General features: G+C 37.0%; 1 protein-coding gene and 1 long non-coding RNA gene across 2 annotated transcripts in view; one reads left to right on the forward strand and one right to left on the reverse strand.

Annotated features, from left to right (window-relative positions):
- LOC106045294 (acyl-CoA synthetase short chain family member 3) overlaps positions 1-4,346 on the forward strand; it is a 73,417-nt gene extending 69,071 nt beyond the window's left edge. Inside the window, 3 exon segments of the mRNA XM_066996115.1 lie at positions 232-354; positions 3,843-3,942; positions 4,022-4,346. Of these exon segments, the coding sequence (XP_066852216.1) occupies positions 232-354; positions 3,843-3,942; positions 4,022-4,221 (423 nt within the window). The 3' untranslated portion in view covers positions 4,222-4,346.
- Positions 4,347-8,425: 4,079 nt separating this feature from the next.
- Positions 8,426-12,408, reverse strand: LOC136790345 (uncharacterized). The gene is made up of 2 exons (XR_010830101.1): positions 12,349-12,408; positions 8,426-8,632 (listed from the first exon to the last, which is right to left on the reverse strand). It is a non-coding gene; the product is annotated as an uncharacterized lncRNA (long non-coding RNA).
- Between the last annotated feature and the right edge of the window lie 4,702 nt (positions 12,409-17,110).

Here is a 17,110-nt window from a genome sequence, read left to right on the forward strand (position 1 = left end):
ATTTATTGTCTTCTGCTCTGTCTTAATAAAGTCTGCAAAAGCCCTCTGGAAAAGAAGCCCCAAGGTTTATGATGACATAAGAATGGTGAAAAAAAAAATAGAATCAAGTCTTTCAGGCACCAACAATTTACTTCATTTGACACAATCAGTTTTGTGTGTTGGCTTCATGGGAAATGGATGGATCTTTCTAGTACTCTTTCCTGAGTTTATTTTTGATTATGTTGTGTTTAGGGATATTATGATACTATGGATGCAGGTTATATGGATGAAGATGGCTATTTATATGTCCTGTCTCAAGCTGATGATGTGATCAGTATTGCGGGACACAGAATTTCAGCAGACGCAATTGAAGAGGTGAGCTCTGCCTGACAGTAAATAGAAGGGTGAAATATGAATAAAGCAAGCTGAGTTCATGAAGACTAAAAATCTCACAAAAATCTATTTTCATTCGGCTTATCTTGATTGTATTTGCACTGGTACTTTTAGGAAAAGCATTAATTGTTTCAGGTCCTTCCTATTAAGGTATGCTCCAGGACGATAATAAGCAATTTGTATCATAGGCTTGAGAAAACAGGCATGATTTGACATATGAAGATGGAGGTAAGGGGCAGTGTGGTAGCGTGGAAAGCATTCCTGAAGCTCTAACATATTTACTGGGGAACACTTTAAGGTAATGTAGGCTCAGCGTGTCAAGTTGTTGTGTTAGCTACTGAAATGACTTAGGAGTAGAAACTTTTTTTCTTAAAATACAGTTTTTATTCGTTCGGGTTTTGTCTTTTTTTTTTTTTTTAGTGTTTGGAGTTATCTGAATTCTTTTTGCATAGATTCACGTTTGGTGCATTTTCTTGTTTTGAAGAATTTCCTTCTCAGTCCCCCGAGACCTCTTTTTTTGTCTCTCTCTTACTGTAAGAGCAGTGCTAAATGAACAATAAAATTTTCTTTAAAAAAAATCCTACTGCTAAATTGAAAATCATTAATGTAATTCCCATGAAACTCAAAAAGTTGCAAATACTGCAGTTCATAATAGTATCTTAATGTCATATCTTTGCTCACTTACCCCTTCACAACTGCTGTGATTGCCAGTTATAAATTTCCCTGATGACATATCAGTTGCTTATTCAGGGAGGCTAGGAAAAGGTGTGGTAGGTAAGTACAAGGCAAAATACATTTAAAATTCTGAATTTAACTGTTCACTGAATCACAAACTAATTTGTCTTTTTTTTTCCTTTCTAATATTTGTATTAGCAATATGCTAATTAGTATGTTTTAGTGACTGTATTTTTTTAAAGACTGGATAACTTAAAAAAGAATAGAAGAAACTCTGGTTTCACACAAGTGAACAAATCCTGATAAATGTAGGCAGTCCTTCAAGGATCAGTCAGCCAGGAAGTTGTATCCGCTGCTGTACTGACAGGTTTGTGAAGACATAAGACATAATTTCAGTCTGCTTAAACCTATTTCCCCTTTGAAGTGAGTGTTTTGTGTTGCTCTACAGCAACAGGGAACCTCATCCCCACCCATTACTGCTCTGCTACTACAAGGGCATTGTTTCCTGGCATCAAGCTAGATCTGAAGCTAGCACAGCAAATGAGGAACTGAATTACCTCAAAGATGACATTCGTGTCATCTTTGTATCCATCTGAAACAGGTCAGGAGCTCAGTGTTGCTGTTTTTCTCCCTGTTTGTTAGAGCTTTTCCCAGAAATGGTGTTTCGTCACTACAGACTTCTAGATGTTTCTCTATTCACCTTCTGAACAAAGCTAAAAAATAGTGTTCTTAATACATGCACAGCAAATTGCTGGTTAAATGGAAAAGCATTAACAAGAACACAATTAGCTTTTCACTAAGATCAGTAAATACAGAATTAGAGGTTCATTGAATAGCTTTCTAATTAAGGGACAGTCACCTTGTTGAGCAAGTATATTAACTGCACTTATATTATAGCTGCATTACAAGCTTAACAAGTTTTTCCTTAGTGCTTTGGCATTTCAGCTTCATTATGTTCCAAACAATTAGTTTCTTTTTCTATTAGTATCATCAGGGCTCCATCTTTACTGAGATGCAGTAGGAGTTACTCTTTACCTTGCCAATCACTGAATGTTAGCCATTTTGGTAACCTCAGCTTGTGTTGATCCATCCATCTCTGTACATCAATGGTTCAGTGCTTGGCTCGACTCTTTCTAAAATTGCTCTGATGTCAAGGAATTTAACATGAAAAATTCCCTTACTGACAGTGGGGTTTCTGTGTGCTGCTACATTAGAAGTCCATCCTTGTGCCCACTGATCACAGTCAAGGAATTCTCCTTCACTTTCTCTGTTTCTTACTTGTAAGCAGTTTTTAGATGGCTGGTGTTGATTCTGTTCTCTGATCATCTTTTCAGCCTGTCTTACAAAGTTTGATAACCTTTAACTTAGTATTTACATTTTCAGTCATATGAAATTAGCTGTTCCAATGTCAAAGGCATGCTTATGGGATTTTTTTGGATAAATTAGTGAAGGAAAATATTGCAGTGATTGGAATATTCCAACTCAACATAAGACTTTTCTGAACAAGTGACAGGCTGGAACAATGCAAACAAGCTCCTACAGAACGAAGCTGGGTACACTTTACATCTTCACCTTAGGGGTCCTGTTGGATCCTGATGAATAATTATCGAATTGATGGTAATGTCACATTACTGAAGATATTATTCCTATGATTTTGAGGAAAGGCCTCAGCACCTCTGGTCATAGACCTTACTAGTCTACTTCTGTATAATTCATTGAAAAGTAGATGAAAAATAGTTTCATCTTTTTCTTTCTTTCTTAATTCTATGACAATCAAGTTGCTGTGGTCAGGATCAAGAAGTCCGAGCAGTAAATAATGGGTATTTAAGCATGAAATAGAATGCATTACTGGACTAGAGGCAACCCAAGCTCATAGGTGTATGTGATGCAGACAAATATCACCAGGATTTGGAGTGGCATGAACAGATCTAGGTGCTTTGGAAGAGGATTCATAACTGATGGTGTCTTAAGTCCAACTTTATCCCAGACTTAGTGATGCATATCTCAGTATGTATTGAGACATCTTGGTGATTTTTCTTCCAGGAAGTAAGAACCTCAGCTGGCTAAATGGAAACAAGAGAGTCAAGTCTCTCATATTTTGTTTTCCTGAAAGAGATTTTGAGGTAGTGCCCATCACTTGTGTAATTGTGTACATGTGCAGTAGGAAAGAAGGGACTTTGGTTTAACTCCCTTTATTGTCTAAGAATGTTGAGACCTCACATTTCCAAGAGGATCAGCTGAATGCTAGGTTGGCTGCAAGCTGAGCCAGGGCTTGTATTTGGCAAAGAATTAAAAAGATACAAGGCGTCAGAGAGAATAAGAATAAGTAAATACAACTTGATAGCCCTGTAATAGAAGTGCTTCTGTGGTTTTGGTCCTTACTCACTTAACTCCACAATATTCGTAGTGTTAGACTAACGTTAGTTGTCCCAGCAAAAAATCAAACTAACAAAAACATAGATGTGATACTCTTGTTTTCCCAAAACTATAAGGAAATCACCTTTGCTTTGTTCAAACCTAGATAATTCCTTGATTCTTTGATTCTGTATTTGTACCTTGTGCTGCCACAGTTTTTATTTCTTCCACTTATTTGATAACTACATGTAAGTGTGTGTGAAAATATTCACAGGTACATTTGCAACATGTGTAATTGGAATCCTGAGTTGTACTGACTAAACAATTATTGATGTCAAAATTTAAGAAGTCTATTTTTTATGTCCTTTCCTATGGATTTTTTTTAACTGAGATGTTTAAATTATTATTAATCTGGTTTAGTTTTGTTTTCTGCCCCTCAGTGTGTTCTGTTCCATCATGCTGTGGCAGACTGTGCTGTTGTAGGCCAGGAGGATGCATTAAAAGGGCACGTTCCCTTTGCCCTGTGTGTACTCAGAGAAGGTGAGAGCTCGTTGCTACTGGTGGTACTAAAATTTGCAAAAGGCCTGGAAAGGTTAAAGGATATGAACTTCCTTACTAGATATAAAGACAGAAGAGAGGAAGATTTTGGAAGAGATTATTGAGAGCGTTCAAAGTAACATTGGTCCAGTGGCAGCTTTTCAGAAGGGGGTGTTTGTGAAACAGCTACTAAAAATGCACTCTGGCAAGATACCACATTCAGCTCTTTCTGCACTTGTCAGTGCAAAGCTGTATAAGGTAAGTTGGAGATGTATGCTTTAATGAACTAGGCACATAAGTGCATCCAAAGACCCAACATCAAGGTTTTGATTCTCTAGACCATTCTTCAACTGGTCCGTGACTTCAAGTATTACATTGTATTTTATTTCTACTGTTGATTACCCAAAAGATTTTCATGTTCCAGACTTTACCAGATACTTTTCTTTTTCTTGGCTGTTTTCAAAGTCTAGATTTAGAAGATTCTCTGGATGAAATTCTGTTTTATTGTTGAAGGACTGCAATCTACTATCACGTGTTTATGTATATTCTTCCTTTTCAGATAACACCAACCATTGAAGATGCTAACGTGTTTAAACACATAGAAGTGCTGAAGAAAGAATCAATGGGAAATAGGTTAGTAAAAGTGTCAGTTACTGAAATATACAGAGACTTTCTATTAGGAAATACATATTTTAAAAATGAGTCATGATTGGGGCTATTTTTTTTTCTTTACTACATAAATGGTACTGTGTTCTTTACTGTATTGCCATAGCCAATGAAGCATATTGAAGACTCTGCATATTGTCATTATATGCTGTGTGTTAAGATTGCTAAAAATTTTAAATAGAATTCATACACTTCTGTAGCCTCGGAAGGCGTCACTGCATTATCTCATTATAATAGAATCATGAAATCACAGAACAGCCCTGGTTGGAAAGGACCTTGAAAGATCATCAGGTCCAACCTTTCATGGGGAAAGGGAACCTAGATGAAATTAGATGAACCTGGTACCCTATCCAATTACATCTTGAAAATCTCTAGTGGTGGAGATTCTACAACATCCATTATTGTATAATGAAACCAATAACTTGAGTTTGGCTAAAACAGCTTTGAGAAGGTAAGTCACAAACTGAAGACAGCAATAAGTAGGAGTTCCGATGTGAAAATTGTTGCAGACATAACTTGTCTTCACTTATAAATTATGAGCCTTATGCCAGTTAAATTTTTATTAATTTTTAAATTAGTTTTCTCTATTCCACTGATTTTTTCTAAATCTTTATGCTATAAATTCCTCTAATTGCTTTATTCAATGACTTTTTGAAGTACCTTTTTTTGTAGAATAGGTGATTTCTGTCTTTCAGGTCTGTTAAAATCTTAATTTATCTATCGTAATGTTGAATAGAAAATAAGTATTTTAAATAAATGCAAGGATTTACCCCTTGCATTTTCTGATAATTTTGTTGTTGTGTTTTTTTATCACTCTTATGAAAAGGATAAACCAGGATGTGCTTTCACTGACATAATTAGATGTTTCAGGCTTGCTGATATACATATCACTAAGAAACATAGCAAATACACATACTAGGCAACCCCTCCTTGAGGGTATAGGCATTTTCAAAATACTTTCATGGTTCTTATATCAGGAAGTGGAGGATCTAAACACATTACTCTAAATGCATTACTTTTTATGCTGCAGTTTTTAACTGAACAAGAAATGTAAAAATCCTTGTAAAAATGTATGAAATACATTGAAATACATGTAAAAATAAATGAAAAGTTTAAAAGCAGAAAGTTTACTCAAATGCAGCATTGCTATTCAGAGGAATAAAAAATAAGCAATTGGCAAATTCAGAAGCTGTGAGCATATTTTAAGACCTTTTTTTTTTTCCTGTCTGCTGGAAAACATTCAAGATAAAAACAGAGATAAGAGGGGGGCAGAGTGGTCAGGTGCACTCACTGCTACTGCCATGATAATGTGGAGGATTCCAGAAAAGCCAAAGGGCTCATTCATCAGTATTCAGAAAACCCAGATAAAGAGAGCCACATCATAGCAGTGATGCAGTATGGAAAAACAGGTGTGGGTTGTTTTGTTTTGTTTTGTTTTCATGAGCATTGCTTTTGTTTCCCAAAGGAGCCTTTTTCTGAGGATCTGTGATTGCAGAATTTTCTGCTTACAGCTTTAGGTTTGTGCCGAGCTGTGGAAAGGGAAAGAGGTAATTATTCTTGTACCCAGGTCCGTTGCGGCACTGTAACCTGGTTGTACAGTCAAGAAAAAACAAGCCCATTTAACAAGTGATAGAAGAGCACTTGTTTTTTCTTATTTATTTTTTTTTAATAGAGAAGAAGCATGTGGGTCATGTGGGTATATCTGAATGGCCAGTGATATACTGAAATTTGGCTGGAAGATGTTGATACAATAATTATTCACCGATTGTGGATCGTAGCCTAACATAGCCACAATTTCTAGCTGTTGAGAGTAGAGCTGTGGCTGTTACTAGGAGTAACCTATGTTAGGTTAGGTTATGTTATATGTTAGCCTGAGATCAAAAATGAAGTCACAGTAGCACTTCTTTTTTATATATTTTTTTTTCAATATATTTTAAATTCTTCTGGCTTTTTTTTTCCACTGTGGAAATAAGTAGGGTGTACTCCCAGGGCAGTATTCCTAGAGTTTCATTTGCAGATCTTGCTCACTCTTTTCCCTAACACAGCTCATTTCCTTCTGCCCCCTATCACCCACACCACCGAATTTGAGTGTGGACTGTGACTGGAAATGTACACTGGAAAAGAAATTCTGGAAAATTGGAACTGGAGTTTATGAGGAGAAGTGTATACAAATGATGCTACAAACACTGCAAAGGGTGTTTCCATTGCTTTATTTGGTGACATTCTGGACTAAACTAGTCCAAAATAGGGCTGAGGGTGGTGAAGGAGCATCAGCAGCAAGGTCAGGTAAGCCCCAGAAGCTGTATGTAAAAGAGCTGTGTCTGGTGTTTCTGTACAGCTCTGTTCTACCCAAAGCCACCAGATCGGATGCATCAGCAAGTTCCGTGCTCCCTCTCGTGGCAGATTCTGACCAGAAAATCCATCGTAACTCATACCTGTTAGTGGCAAAATGTGCTTCTACTTAGCTATGACAAGTACATGACACCCAAACTATTTTAATGCTACTACATACCAAGCTTAATAGACTTCTAAACACAAATAGCACTGAATTCTTTTCTATTGACCTTGGGGGAGAAAAATCTTTCACCATCTGATTGACTGAAGTTTGCCAAATGAAAATAGACAAAACAAATGTTTATGTACGTGCAAACATGGCAGATCAAACTGCTAAAAGAAAGAACTAAAAGACAGGTCTTGAGCTAAGATCAAGCAGCAGAAAAATAGTGAATAGGTAAATGACTAGTAAGTAGGTCTTAGTTTGAAACTTCCCATTTAAACAAAGAATAAACAACAATAACACCACCAAATAAAGCCACAGCAGGTAATATTTGCTCTTCTAAACTTTTATACACTATATATTAATCACTCTGTCTTTCAGTTACTTCCTCTGATAAAACAGACTTGTGTGAAGTCTCAGCAAGGCCCTCTTGGCTAAAAGCAGAACATGAGACAGGAGCCTGTCTAATGCCCTGTTACGATGAAGAAATGGTAGGGTTTGGCTTCTCTTTTCTTTCATTTTCTTCATGGAATATATTTGGAAACTTGAGAATCTCACTCTATTCATTCTATGCAATTATTAGATTTAATTTTTCAGTTCTGGCTGGTGTCTGAAGATTCTGGAACAACAAGGTGGGTCTTGGTAAACCAAGATTCTTCTTGGTCCGCAGGTAACATAGAAGAAAGTTTTGGTTTGTTTCTTTGTTTGTTTGTTTGTTTGTATAAATCCTGTTTTATTAAATTGTGCTTGTTTTTCTTTTTTTTTTTTGTAAACATTTCTGAGTTTGTTTGTATGTTTTTAAGAGGTGAGCCATCGTGGTGCTTCTCTGTAGATATCTAACATTTCCATTTTGTCTTTAGAGGTCTGTTTTGGCTCCAGTTCCAGGTTATGTCATTCTATTATACATCATGAGAGGCAGGTGTTCAGCTTTAAATATTGACAGATTTTACAGTAGGAACATGTTGAAGCTTCTAACTCTGCTAAACATATTTATTTGACTGTTAAAATCCAAAAACTGTAAAAATGGTGGAATGGAAAGCTACAAACAGTATTATTGACACTGTATTGTCAAATGTTTGCACTGAGACCCCATGTACCATAGATTTTATTTTTAAAAAATGGTATTTATATCCATTTACATAACACTTACACATTTTAAAAGAAATACATACCCAGTAAATATGTAAATGTATAGTATTTTACAATTAAACAGATGAAACAATGTAAAAATTAGAGGCCCCATTTGATAAAAGCTTTGGATGTGCACTACTGCCAAATTTCTGATGACAGAGATGCTGGGAGGAAAGGGGGAAGTTGTTTTGGTTTTCTTTTTTTTTTAAGCAACTTAGTTTTTTTAATTTTTATTCTTATTTTAAATTAAAAAATACATGAAAGAAACATCAGATCTGTTTGTCTGATAAAACTTTTGTGTTCTCTTCCCTATTACCCTGTTCGTGCAGAGAGTTTTAATGCTCTTTTTCATAAGTAGTGGTAGTGCACTTCAGGTAAAGTAGAAGAAAGAGATGACATCTAAAGGAAAAAATAAACATTAATTAGTAAGGCTTTTTCATTGTAATTGGATCCAGGATGCAAGGACTCTAGAAAATATTATAGCACTAAATAAGCTGTTGCACATTTTACTGAAAATTGAGCATCTGAGGGAGACGTATTTGTTCTTTAATTTTAGATCTATAATATAAATCTATTAGTTATGCATTTTGATCTTTCAGTAATGTATACTAATTACTGGTCAAAACAAACTCTTGTATATGTTCATTTTACAGCTGTTTTCTTTATGTTTTAATTCTGTATTGGTGGTTAGATTTTCCTGCATCTTTAGACCTTTGCCTCTTTGGCACAAGGTCAAACACACATTTTAAGTGTATAGACTGTATTGATATACTCTGTGATTCTCCTTGTTCACTGCAGCTTGACAGCATTTATCTTTTTTACCCTGATGATTTCTTTGCTGTGGACCAGCTGTTTCCAGATTACCATTCACATCTTTTTGAAACACTTCTTCCCCATCTGTCTTTACAAATCCTCTTTGGAATCCTTCATTGATGGAGTACACGGTTGATTTACCAAATCCCCCCTGACATTTCATTAGAAGAAATGTGAAACTGTAGCATGTGCTATTGCACCAGCCCCTGGCAATGAAACTGTCCTGGTTGAGCCTTCTGATGAGGTGGTGACAAGTATTTTGTAAGACAGAAGTGCAAGGAAAACATACAACCACTGCAGCAGAAAGCTGGACCATCCCATGTGTGCTATCTTAAACTTCTTTGCAAAATTAAATGGCCAGGCAACAGTGGCATTGAATGTTCTTATATTTATGATTTTGAGAGTATACTCAAACTGGGCTGTGTGGACTATGTTCATATAACTATTCTGAAAATGTCAGTTCATGTTTTATGTAAATTCATCGGGGTAGTTTCAACAGATGTTTAAAAAATACCGGAAATATGACCTGAAAGCATGTGGATTGAATCCAGTTGTGAAGAAACATCCAGAGACACTGTAAGATTGTACCTGGTTGGTATTGTTGGAATAAGCTATTTTGAAATATGAGAATTTGACATTTTCTGTAAGAAATGTGAGTAGCAAAATAAAAGAATTCTGCAGCCTGTCATCATAGACCATCTCATTTGTTTTACATGTAACCCATTTGCAGCTCTCTTTTTAGTCTGCTCTACACATGCATAACATTTTTTTACTATTCTAAGAGTTCGCTTATGTTGCTATTGTGCAACAGTTCTTCAAACTAGCCATCTCCTCTGCTGCCTGGTTAGAATCAGTCCCGCTTTAGTCACGGTAGTAACAGGCCTACTGATGTATTTTAGGCAAGGCGTTGCAAACCTGGGTCACAGTCTGACCTGTATCTGAAAAATTTCAGGAGATCTTATAATGAATAATTTCTTTTCTACAAGTATCAATCAGTTCCTTCCATGAAGAAACTGTTGCTCAGGAAATGTGATTACAAATTCTGAAAAGACTTCTGTAGTCCTTCACCAATTTCAGATAAATTCAGGCCATTGGTTTTAATATCTGATATAATAATAAAGGAAATATTTTCCCTGTATAATTTTTATATAATTTACTGAAATTCCAAACTATTTTAACTTGGTATCCAACCTAGGTGACATCTTGAAATTGCACTGATAAACAGTGCATGTACTAAAGTTCTGGTGACACCATCTTGCTGCTTCTCTAAAAGGACTCTATGGGAAGTTAAAAGAAATAGCAGTACATTGGTTTCAGTCATCCTTATATATTAACCTTTACAATTTATACCTAAATTATCTCTAAAATCTGATAGAGCTCCCAAGTGTTTAAGATCAGTATGTGATTAGCACACTGACCAAGCTACAAGCACCGATGTGATACATATATCACTGATACTTGAAACACTTGAAATACTTGATCGGCTCCTATAGAATTTGAAGTTAATTTGTATAGCTTGTATAACTTTGTAAACATCTTTTTGCTCAAAATACCTGACTCCCATATGCATACAGTGCCAACAAAATTTCACCACTTTACTTCGGTTTGTGGATTACTATTTTTAGACAATTACTGAAGAATAAACCAGGAATAAACATCTTAGAAAACTCTAAGTTAATTTTTATTAATATATACATTTTCAATTTCTGCCTTTGTTGCACTATTCAGACCTGTTGGAAAATATTGTCTTATGTGCCTGGCCTATTTTTGGCCTATTAGATTGCTTGGCATTCAAACTTACTTTCTTGGTCATGATGTATTGCTTTCAACATTCCAAGTTTGAAGCATATAGGAGAAAAGATGCACATCTCTTCTATCAGTTTCTGCCTCCACCGAACCCATTGGGTGTATTGTCATTGACTTTATTGACATAACATAACGTAAGCCCTAATCTATACACACATATATTTAAAAAAAAAAAAAAGATTTATATAGTTTGTGCTCCATCATCAGCTTTGTAGGACAAGCTTTCCTATTTTCCTATTTTAGAAAAAAAAATAACCTGTGCTTATTTTTTAGTGGTGGCTTGAAGTTTCTTTTTTAACTACATGACAATTTTACACACCTGCAGTCTTCTGAGATCTATGAAGTAAGGCTGACACCATCAGCAGAATTCCTGAGCAATCTACATTTTCCAATGGTAACATTTGCTATTCATTAGTTGTCTTTGAATATGCCCAGAATTAGTAAAATCGTAATGGTCCCAAGCCTCTCCAGACTGAAGATCTAAAAATGGACTTTGTTGGGTAAAAACTAGGAACAGCAATTCCTTTCTTGCAGATCCTGGCATGTCTTGTCTATAACATGCAATAGCTATCAAAGCATGTTCAATGTGGGGTTTTGGTGCTGTCCAAAAACACTTTCTAACTCCTCTGAGTAACTGAATGAAAAAAAAGAAAAAACCTCTGTTACTGAGAAAATATTAGCATGAAATGGTGCCATATTGATGAAAGCGCTCATCATGTTAGTCTTTTCTGCAAAACTTGTGATGCAGCAGCAAACAGTATTTTTCTGCAGAACTCTGAAAGGATAACAGATTCCTAGCCATACTTAAAAGAGAAGTGGTGAGAAATGAAACATGAACTCTGGTTCTAGATTTGATCTAAAACTGCATCCAGCTCAGAATATCTTTTCTTTACCACTGGTCATTTCTGAATGATTTGGGAAGCATGAGATTCTCTGTAATGGATAGCTCTGAGAGATTTTCTGTACAGGGGACGTTCCGTCCTAGTTTTATTCAGCTACCTGATGTTTTAAATGGATCCATATCTCTTATTAAAAGAAAAATACATAAACAAACAAACAAACAAATAAATAAATAAATAAATCTCTTCTGCTTTACTAGATTTTTTTCCCTCTCTTGAGCTCCTGGTAGAACTATTTCAGGTTCTCATAAAGTAAATTCAATGCCCTGTGCTCTCTCTCCCCCCTGTTCTAGCTCTAAGTTTGAGAGCACACAAGTATGTTGTGCTTGGTGAGCTATCATCTGAAGAGAAGTTGTCTGTAAACTGTCTCATCTGCTAAGGTGGCACCAGCAGAGAGAACCTGCTACTTAAGGTGGGGAAGGAATGGTGTAGTGTCTCCTGGACTGAGCTTAAGGCTGTTGTCTTGATCAAGTGGCCACCTTAGTGAGTCTAAGTTAGTACCTCTGCTCCAAACTGTCTCTTGCTTGAATAATGCCAAAGAATACTGGATGTAGTGTACATAAAGAGGTTTCATGATGGCCCCTTATGAGTACTTACAACAATTCAGTGCTGGCTTCTTTGCTGGGCCTTGTCAGCATGAGTATGTGTGAACTGTTGAGCTGCCTAACCTCTGCAGTTGTGATGAAGTTGTGAATTGCAAGAAAAAAGAAAAGAAAAAAAAAAAAAAACCAGAACCTCTTTAAAATCACGAAGAAAATAAATCAGTCTCTTTCCCACTGGAAGGATGGCTGCTAAACTGCTCTGTGACTTTCTCTGACATTATCTGGGCATGGTGCAGTGCAGAACTCATTCAAAGTCTCTTCATGTCTGGTCTACTATTGAATCTGCCTTCCTTAATAAGTACAGTTTAAAATTTTATTTTATCAAAGTCCTAACAATGTACTTGTCATGATGTTTAAATACCACAGTGTTCTCATCACTGGAAGATAGGAAGCCAAATTCTGGATGAAGATGTAGGTCTTCAAAGCTACATACTTTTCAGTCTACTGAGTTCTGGACCGAGCTCAGCAATAAACCGTCTGGAAGATCTGCAGTAAATCGCTAAATCTCCTCTGCACCTTAGTTCCCCAACTGTAAAATGGGAATAGTATCTTCTACTTTATAGTAAGGCTAAAAGATGAAGTCTATAAATGTTTGTAATGTTCTTAGCTACTACAGTAATGTGGGCCATAGAAATGCCAAGGAAGCTTGCACCTTTATTTGTGCACGGATTTTGCCTTGGAATGGATTCTTGTCTTACGACTTCAAAATTGCCAAAAAATGCAGGATTAAAAGCAAAGGGTGCACATGAGCAGTGGAGTCAATGGAATATAGTGATACAATCAGTAAATTATTCAATTTGTATCTGCAATTATAAAGTAATATTTTTAAAAGGCAAGATATTTTAATGGAATTTAGATGGTTGTATTTTCCTGCCAAGTTTGTTAAAGAATTACAAAATGTAATCACTAACGTGTATTACGTTACTGTAATATAAATCTATTCATAGACCTAAACTCTCTCATGAGGCAATAAAGAGCAGTGTTTGAAATGGGACAGCCTGTGCACTGGTACTCAGAACTTCTGACAGGTGTACTCACATGTTTTCTGTTGTCCATATACCTGAAGGAATAGCTGCAGTGGGATTTTCCCCTTCTCCCTGCCTTCTTAAAACAATTTTAAAATTTCACTTATTTATTATTTATGACCTGCTTGATACTTTTCAAGTCATTGCTGCATTAATGCATCTTTTAGAAGTGGAAAGATTTCCAGAGAAAACTAAGACTAGTCTGCAGTAATGGAAGTAGTATCTGAATTTCAGTATTTGTTAACTGCTGGTTGTTATTAGTTCTTAGCAACTTCAGTTATTTGATGGTTTGAAAGTCAAGTAGGAAAATAAAGATGATAGTCCCTTGTAAGTTCATCCTCCAAAATAAACTCCACCTAGTAGAGAGGTTTATGAGCTGAGAAAGGTGCTTCAATACTATATGTAATCCTAGATGCATGTCAGTAAATTAATTCCTCTCTTTCTGAGTGTTTTCTTTGCACCCTGACAGCCTGAAGCAAACAAGAAAAAAAATCAATAGTGCGCCAAGTCAGTGAGTGCTTTTCCATTCCCTAATTTCACCTTCCCAGCCTCCTTATGCTAGGTAGGTGAACTCAGCTGTTCCGATGCAGGGCAAACATGCACTAAAAGTCAATTTAGCATACTAGACTAAACCTCTTGCTTTTCAACAGTAAGTGCAGAAGCGAGTTCATACCGTCAGTTGCCATTTTCCAAGACTGCCCTGATGTCATGGTTAGTCTGAACCCGGCTGGCAGCGTTTCGGAGGAGCCAAGCATCATGCTGATGCCATGGACCTCACGGGGAGGGAACTGTCATCGCCAGGAGGGGCCGCGTCTGAAGTTCTTGTCATCGCTCTGTCAAGACACAGAGTTGTATTGGATAAAGCAAAATGAAGTTCGTGATTGGTAATCTGACTGCCTGCTGCCTCTCCCACTGTCAAATTTGTTTCGCAGCAAATGCCCTGCTTTCTTGCACTACATCCAGTAACCACAATTCATTTGAGACACTTGTATAAAAGTAAATGCTTCAGAAATAAATACTAGAGTGGAAAGCTTTCTTTATGATATTTTGATATACTGGAGGATTCTGCTAAAGCAGAACTTAGAAGTTAGTTCTCTTCCAAATACAGTGATTTGTTACTGTATTTGATGCAGTGGTTTGTTGCTGCATTAGGAGGCTTACATAAAGTGCTAATAAAGAATTAAACACTCATGTATACACAGAATCATAGGCATTTTCATCACATTCTTAAAAGTTTTGTTCCTCCTTGAACTTGAACGTTTGTGTGACAGACTCTTACCTTAAGATGAATATTTTACGTAGGTGGATTTTAGATTTCCCCATCTGAGGTAACTGCCCCAAATCCCACTCTAAGAGACATTGATTATCTTCAAAGAAATACCCCTCCCCCCCCCCCCAAAAAAAAAAAAAATCCACTTTTTTCTCTGTTGTTGTCTTTTTTTTTTTTTTTTTTTGATAAGAAAAGGTGTAAGTATCCCAAGGAATAAGTTGCATGGGCACCCCCACACACACCTCCCCACACTCCGGTCATTGAATCTTCCACTCCTTTCTGCATTTTAACTCTACATAAAGTGTTCATCTTAACGTAAGAGTGCAGAACAAAATTTAGCTCCCCAAATGATATGGATATGTAGCCATACAGAGGTCACTTTAAAAACTTTGTTTGGTATTTCCTTTTTTTAATACCTGTAACTGCCTCTTTTGAACAATGTGTGTGAATTCTTCATGTCTTCATGCATTGCATTCAATGTATGTAGTTTACTATGATAGTTAATAAATACTTAAAATTAATTACTTCCTCAAGTTGTCTTTCAGTTCCTAGTGCAAAAGGTTGTTGTAGTCTCTCTCAAGGATCTGCCGTGCCTAGAGATACCAAAGTAAAAAATTAAAATGGTTGAAGAGGGATAAATGGCAATCATGCGTACAGATTAACCAGAAGTAGCTCAAGCAAACTTGCCTGGGTGTTTTGTGTTGGCATCTGTAAGAGTAAAGCTAAACTGCTGTAATCAAAGTTTTCATCCAGTGCTATAAGTGAACCATGTACACTACTTTCTAGAATATTATTTGCATATTCTCGCAGGCCAGTAGCTTGTATCCAGCGTATGACTCGATCGTTGTTCCACACCAGCGCATCTGAAAGGACACAACACTACCTCAGTCTCCTGGTCACTGATAGCGTCCAAAGTATACAGGTGCATGCATTCATACTGCTTTAATTTAATATGAGGAATACCAGGAAACTATTAATATAGCTTTAATGGCTTCAACATCTCCCAAAACCCCAAAGTGTGGGAGTAACTGTGCTTTTAGCTACCTTCACGTTGAATGTTTATTCTGAATTGGTTCCAAGGTGCCGCCAGAGGGCATCTGCAGAACACAGTTTCTCCCACCTCTTCCAGATACCTTGTCTCCGTTTGTTTATCAGGTGTAAGATGACTTACTTATTCTCTGTGACTTGCTGAGACAAGCACCTCACTTTCAGACAGATGAACTTAAGGCAAGAGAGTAACAGAAAGTAAGAAGCCCGAGAAAGGACAGTGGTGGAATTAACACCCCCCAAACTCTTTTCAATTCTTAGGTAAGATTTTACAGTTTAACAGTGCAAGGGCACAGGAGAAATAACAGTTCCTCAAGGCTTCACTTGAGAGCTTTGTATTAAACTTTTTGAGAGTTAGGTCAGCACCAACTATTGTATAACTTGCCAGAAAGCAAACGAGGAGTTCACAGTTTTAGAGACTAAAACTTTCTTTAGTTTTGAAAGCTGGTAGAGCTGTTCAGGTCCATGCCAATTACAAAGCTAAGGCAACAAAATGAGCTTGGAAATAATTTTTGAGGATTTTTCTCCTAAAGAAAAAAAAAAAAAAAAAACTACCCTGTTTGTTAGATTAAAAGAAAATCACTCACACTGATCTCTGTACTGGTGAGTGGGAAATGCAATGCTGTGTTTTGTGTTGCTAAGTGATGGGGACTGTTCCTGAACCCTTTGCAGAAGTACAGCTAATATAGCATTTTCTGGGAGTGGCATTCTCCATCGCCAGGCCAAGAGCATCCCAAACTTTGGGGCCAGAATGTGCTGAAACACAGCGTGGCAACGAGTGATCGGCGAGACCAAATCCTGCTTGGGACCGTGTCTAGCTGACTGATGCCCAGCAGGGTGGACTAGATGGGGGTTTTTACCCTTCTCCTGAAGCAAGTGAGGCACCACCAGGACCTGAGACCAATAACCAAATCTCCACGGGAGCCTCCAGCCCTGCCTGCTCAGGCAACCTGGCACTGGTGCCTCTGCACCCACTTCCAGATCTCTGAGCAAAAGAGCATGTTCACTGCAGCCATTCACCCTTCTATTTCCTCCTCTTTTATTTATTTATTTTATTTTTTTTCCCAAAAAGGTCAGTTCTGTTAGAAGCTATTCCTATATTTATCAAGCAGCTGCCTCAGTGGCCACCCCTCCAATCAACCTTTTCTGTGGTGCACATTGTGAAGTAAGAAATCAAAGGCAAATTCAAAAAGCTTCAAAAAGCAGGAGCATAGTGTTAGGGCCCTGAGTGCTCCAATGTCCCAGCGTTGCCCCCCTGGGTCCAGTGAGCTGCAGGCTGTTTGGCCTTCTTCTGAGACTGAAGAAGGGGTTAATAGTGTCAAGCTTCAAAAGAACAAACATTCTCAGTATTCATTCCCAGGAACTATCACCTTTTATTTCATGCTGACTCATTTCTCTTCGCTTTTCCAGTTCTT

The sequence above is a fragment of the Anser cygnoides genome, chromosome 1 (assembly GCF_040182565.1).
Source record: "Anser cygnoides isolate HZ-2024a breed goose chromosome 1, Taihu_goose_T2T_genome, whole genome shotgun sequence".
Taxonomy (NCBI): Eukaryota; Metazoa; Chordata; class Aves; order Anseriformes; family Anatidae; genus Anser; species Anser cygnoides.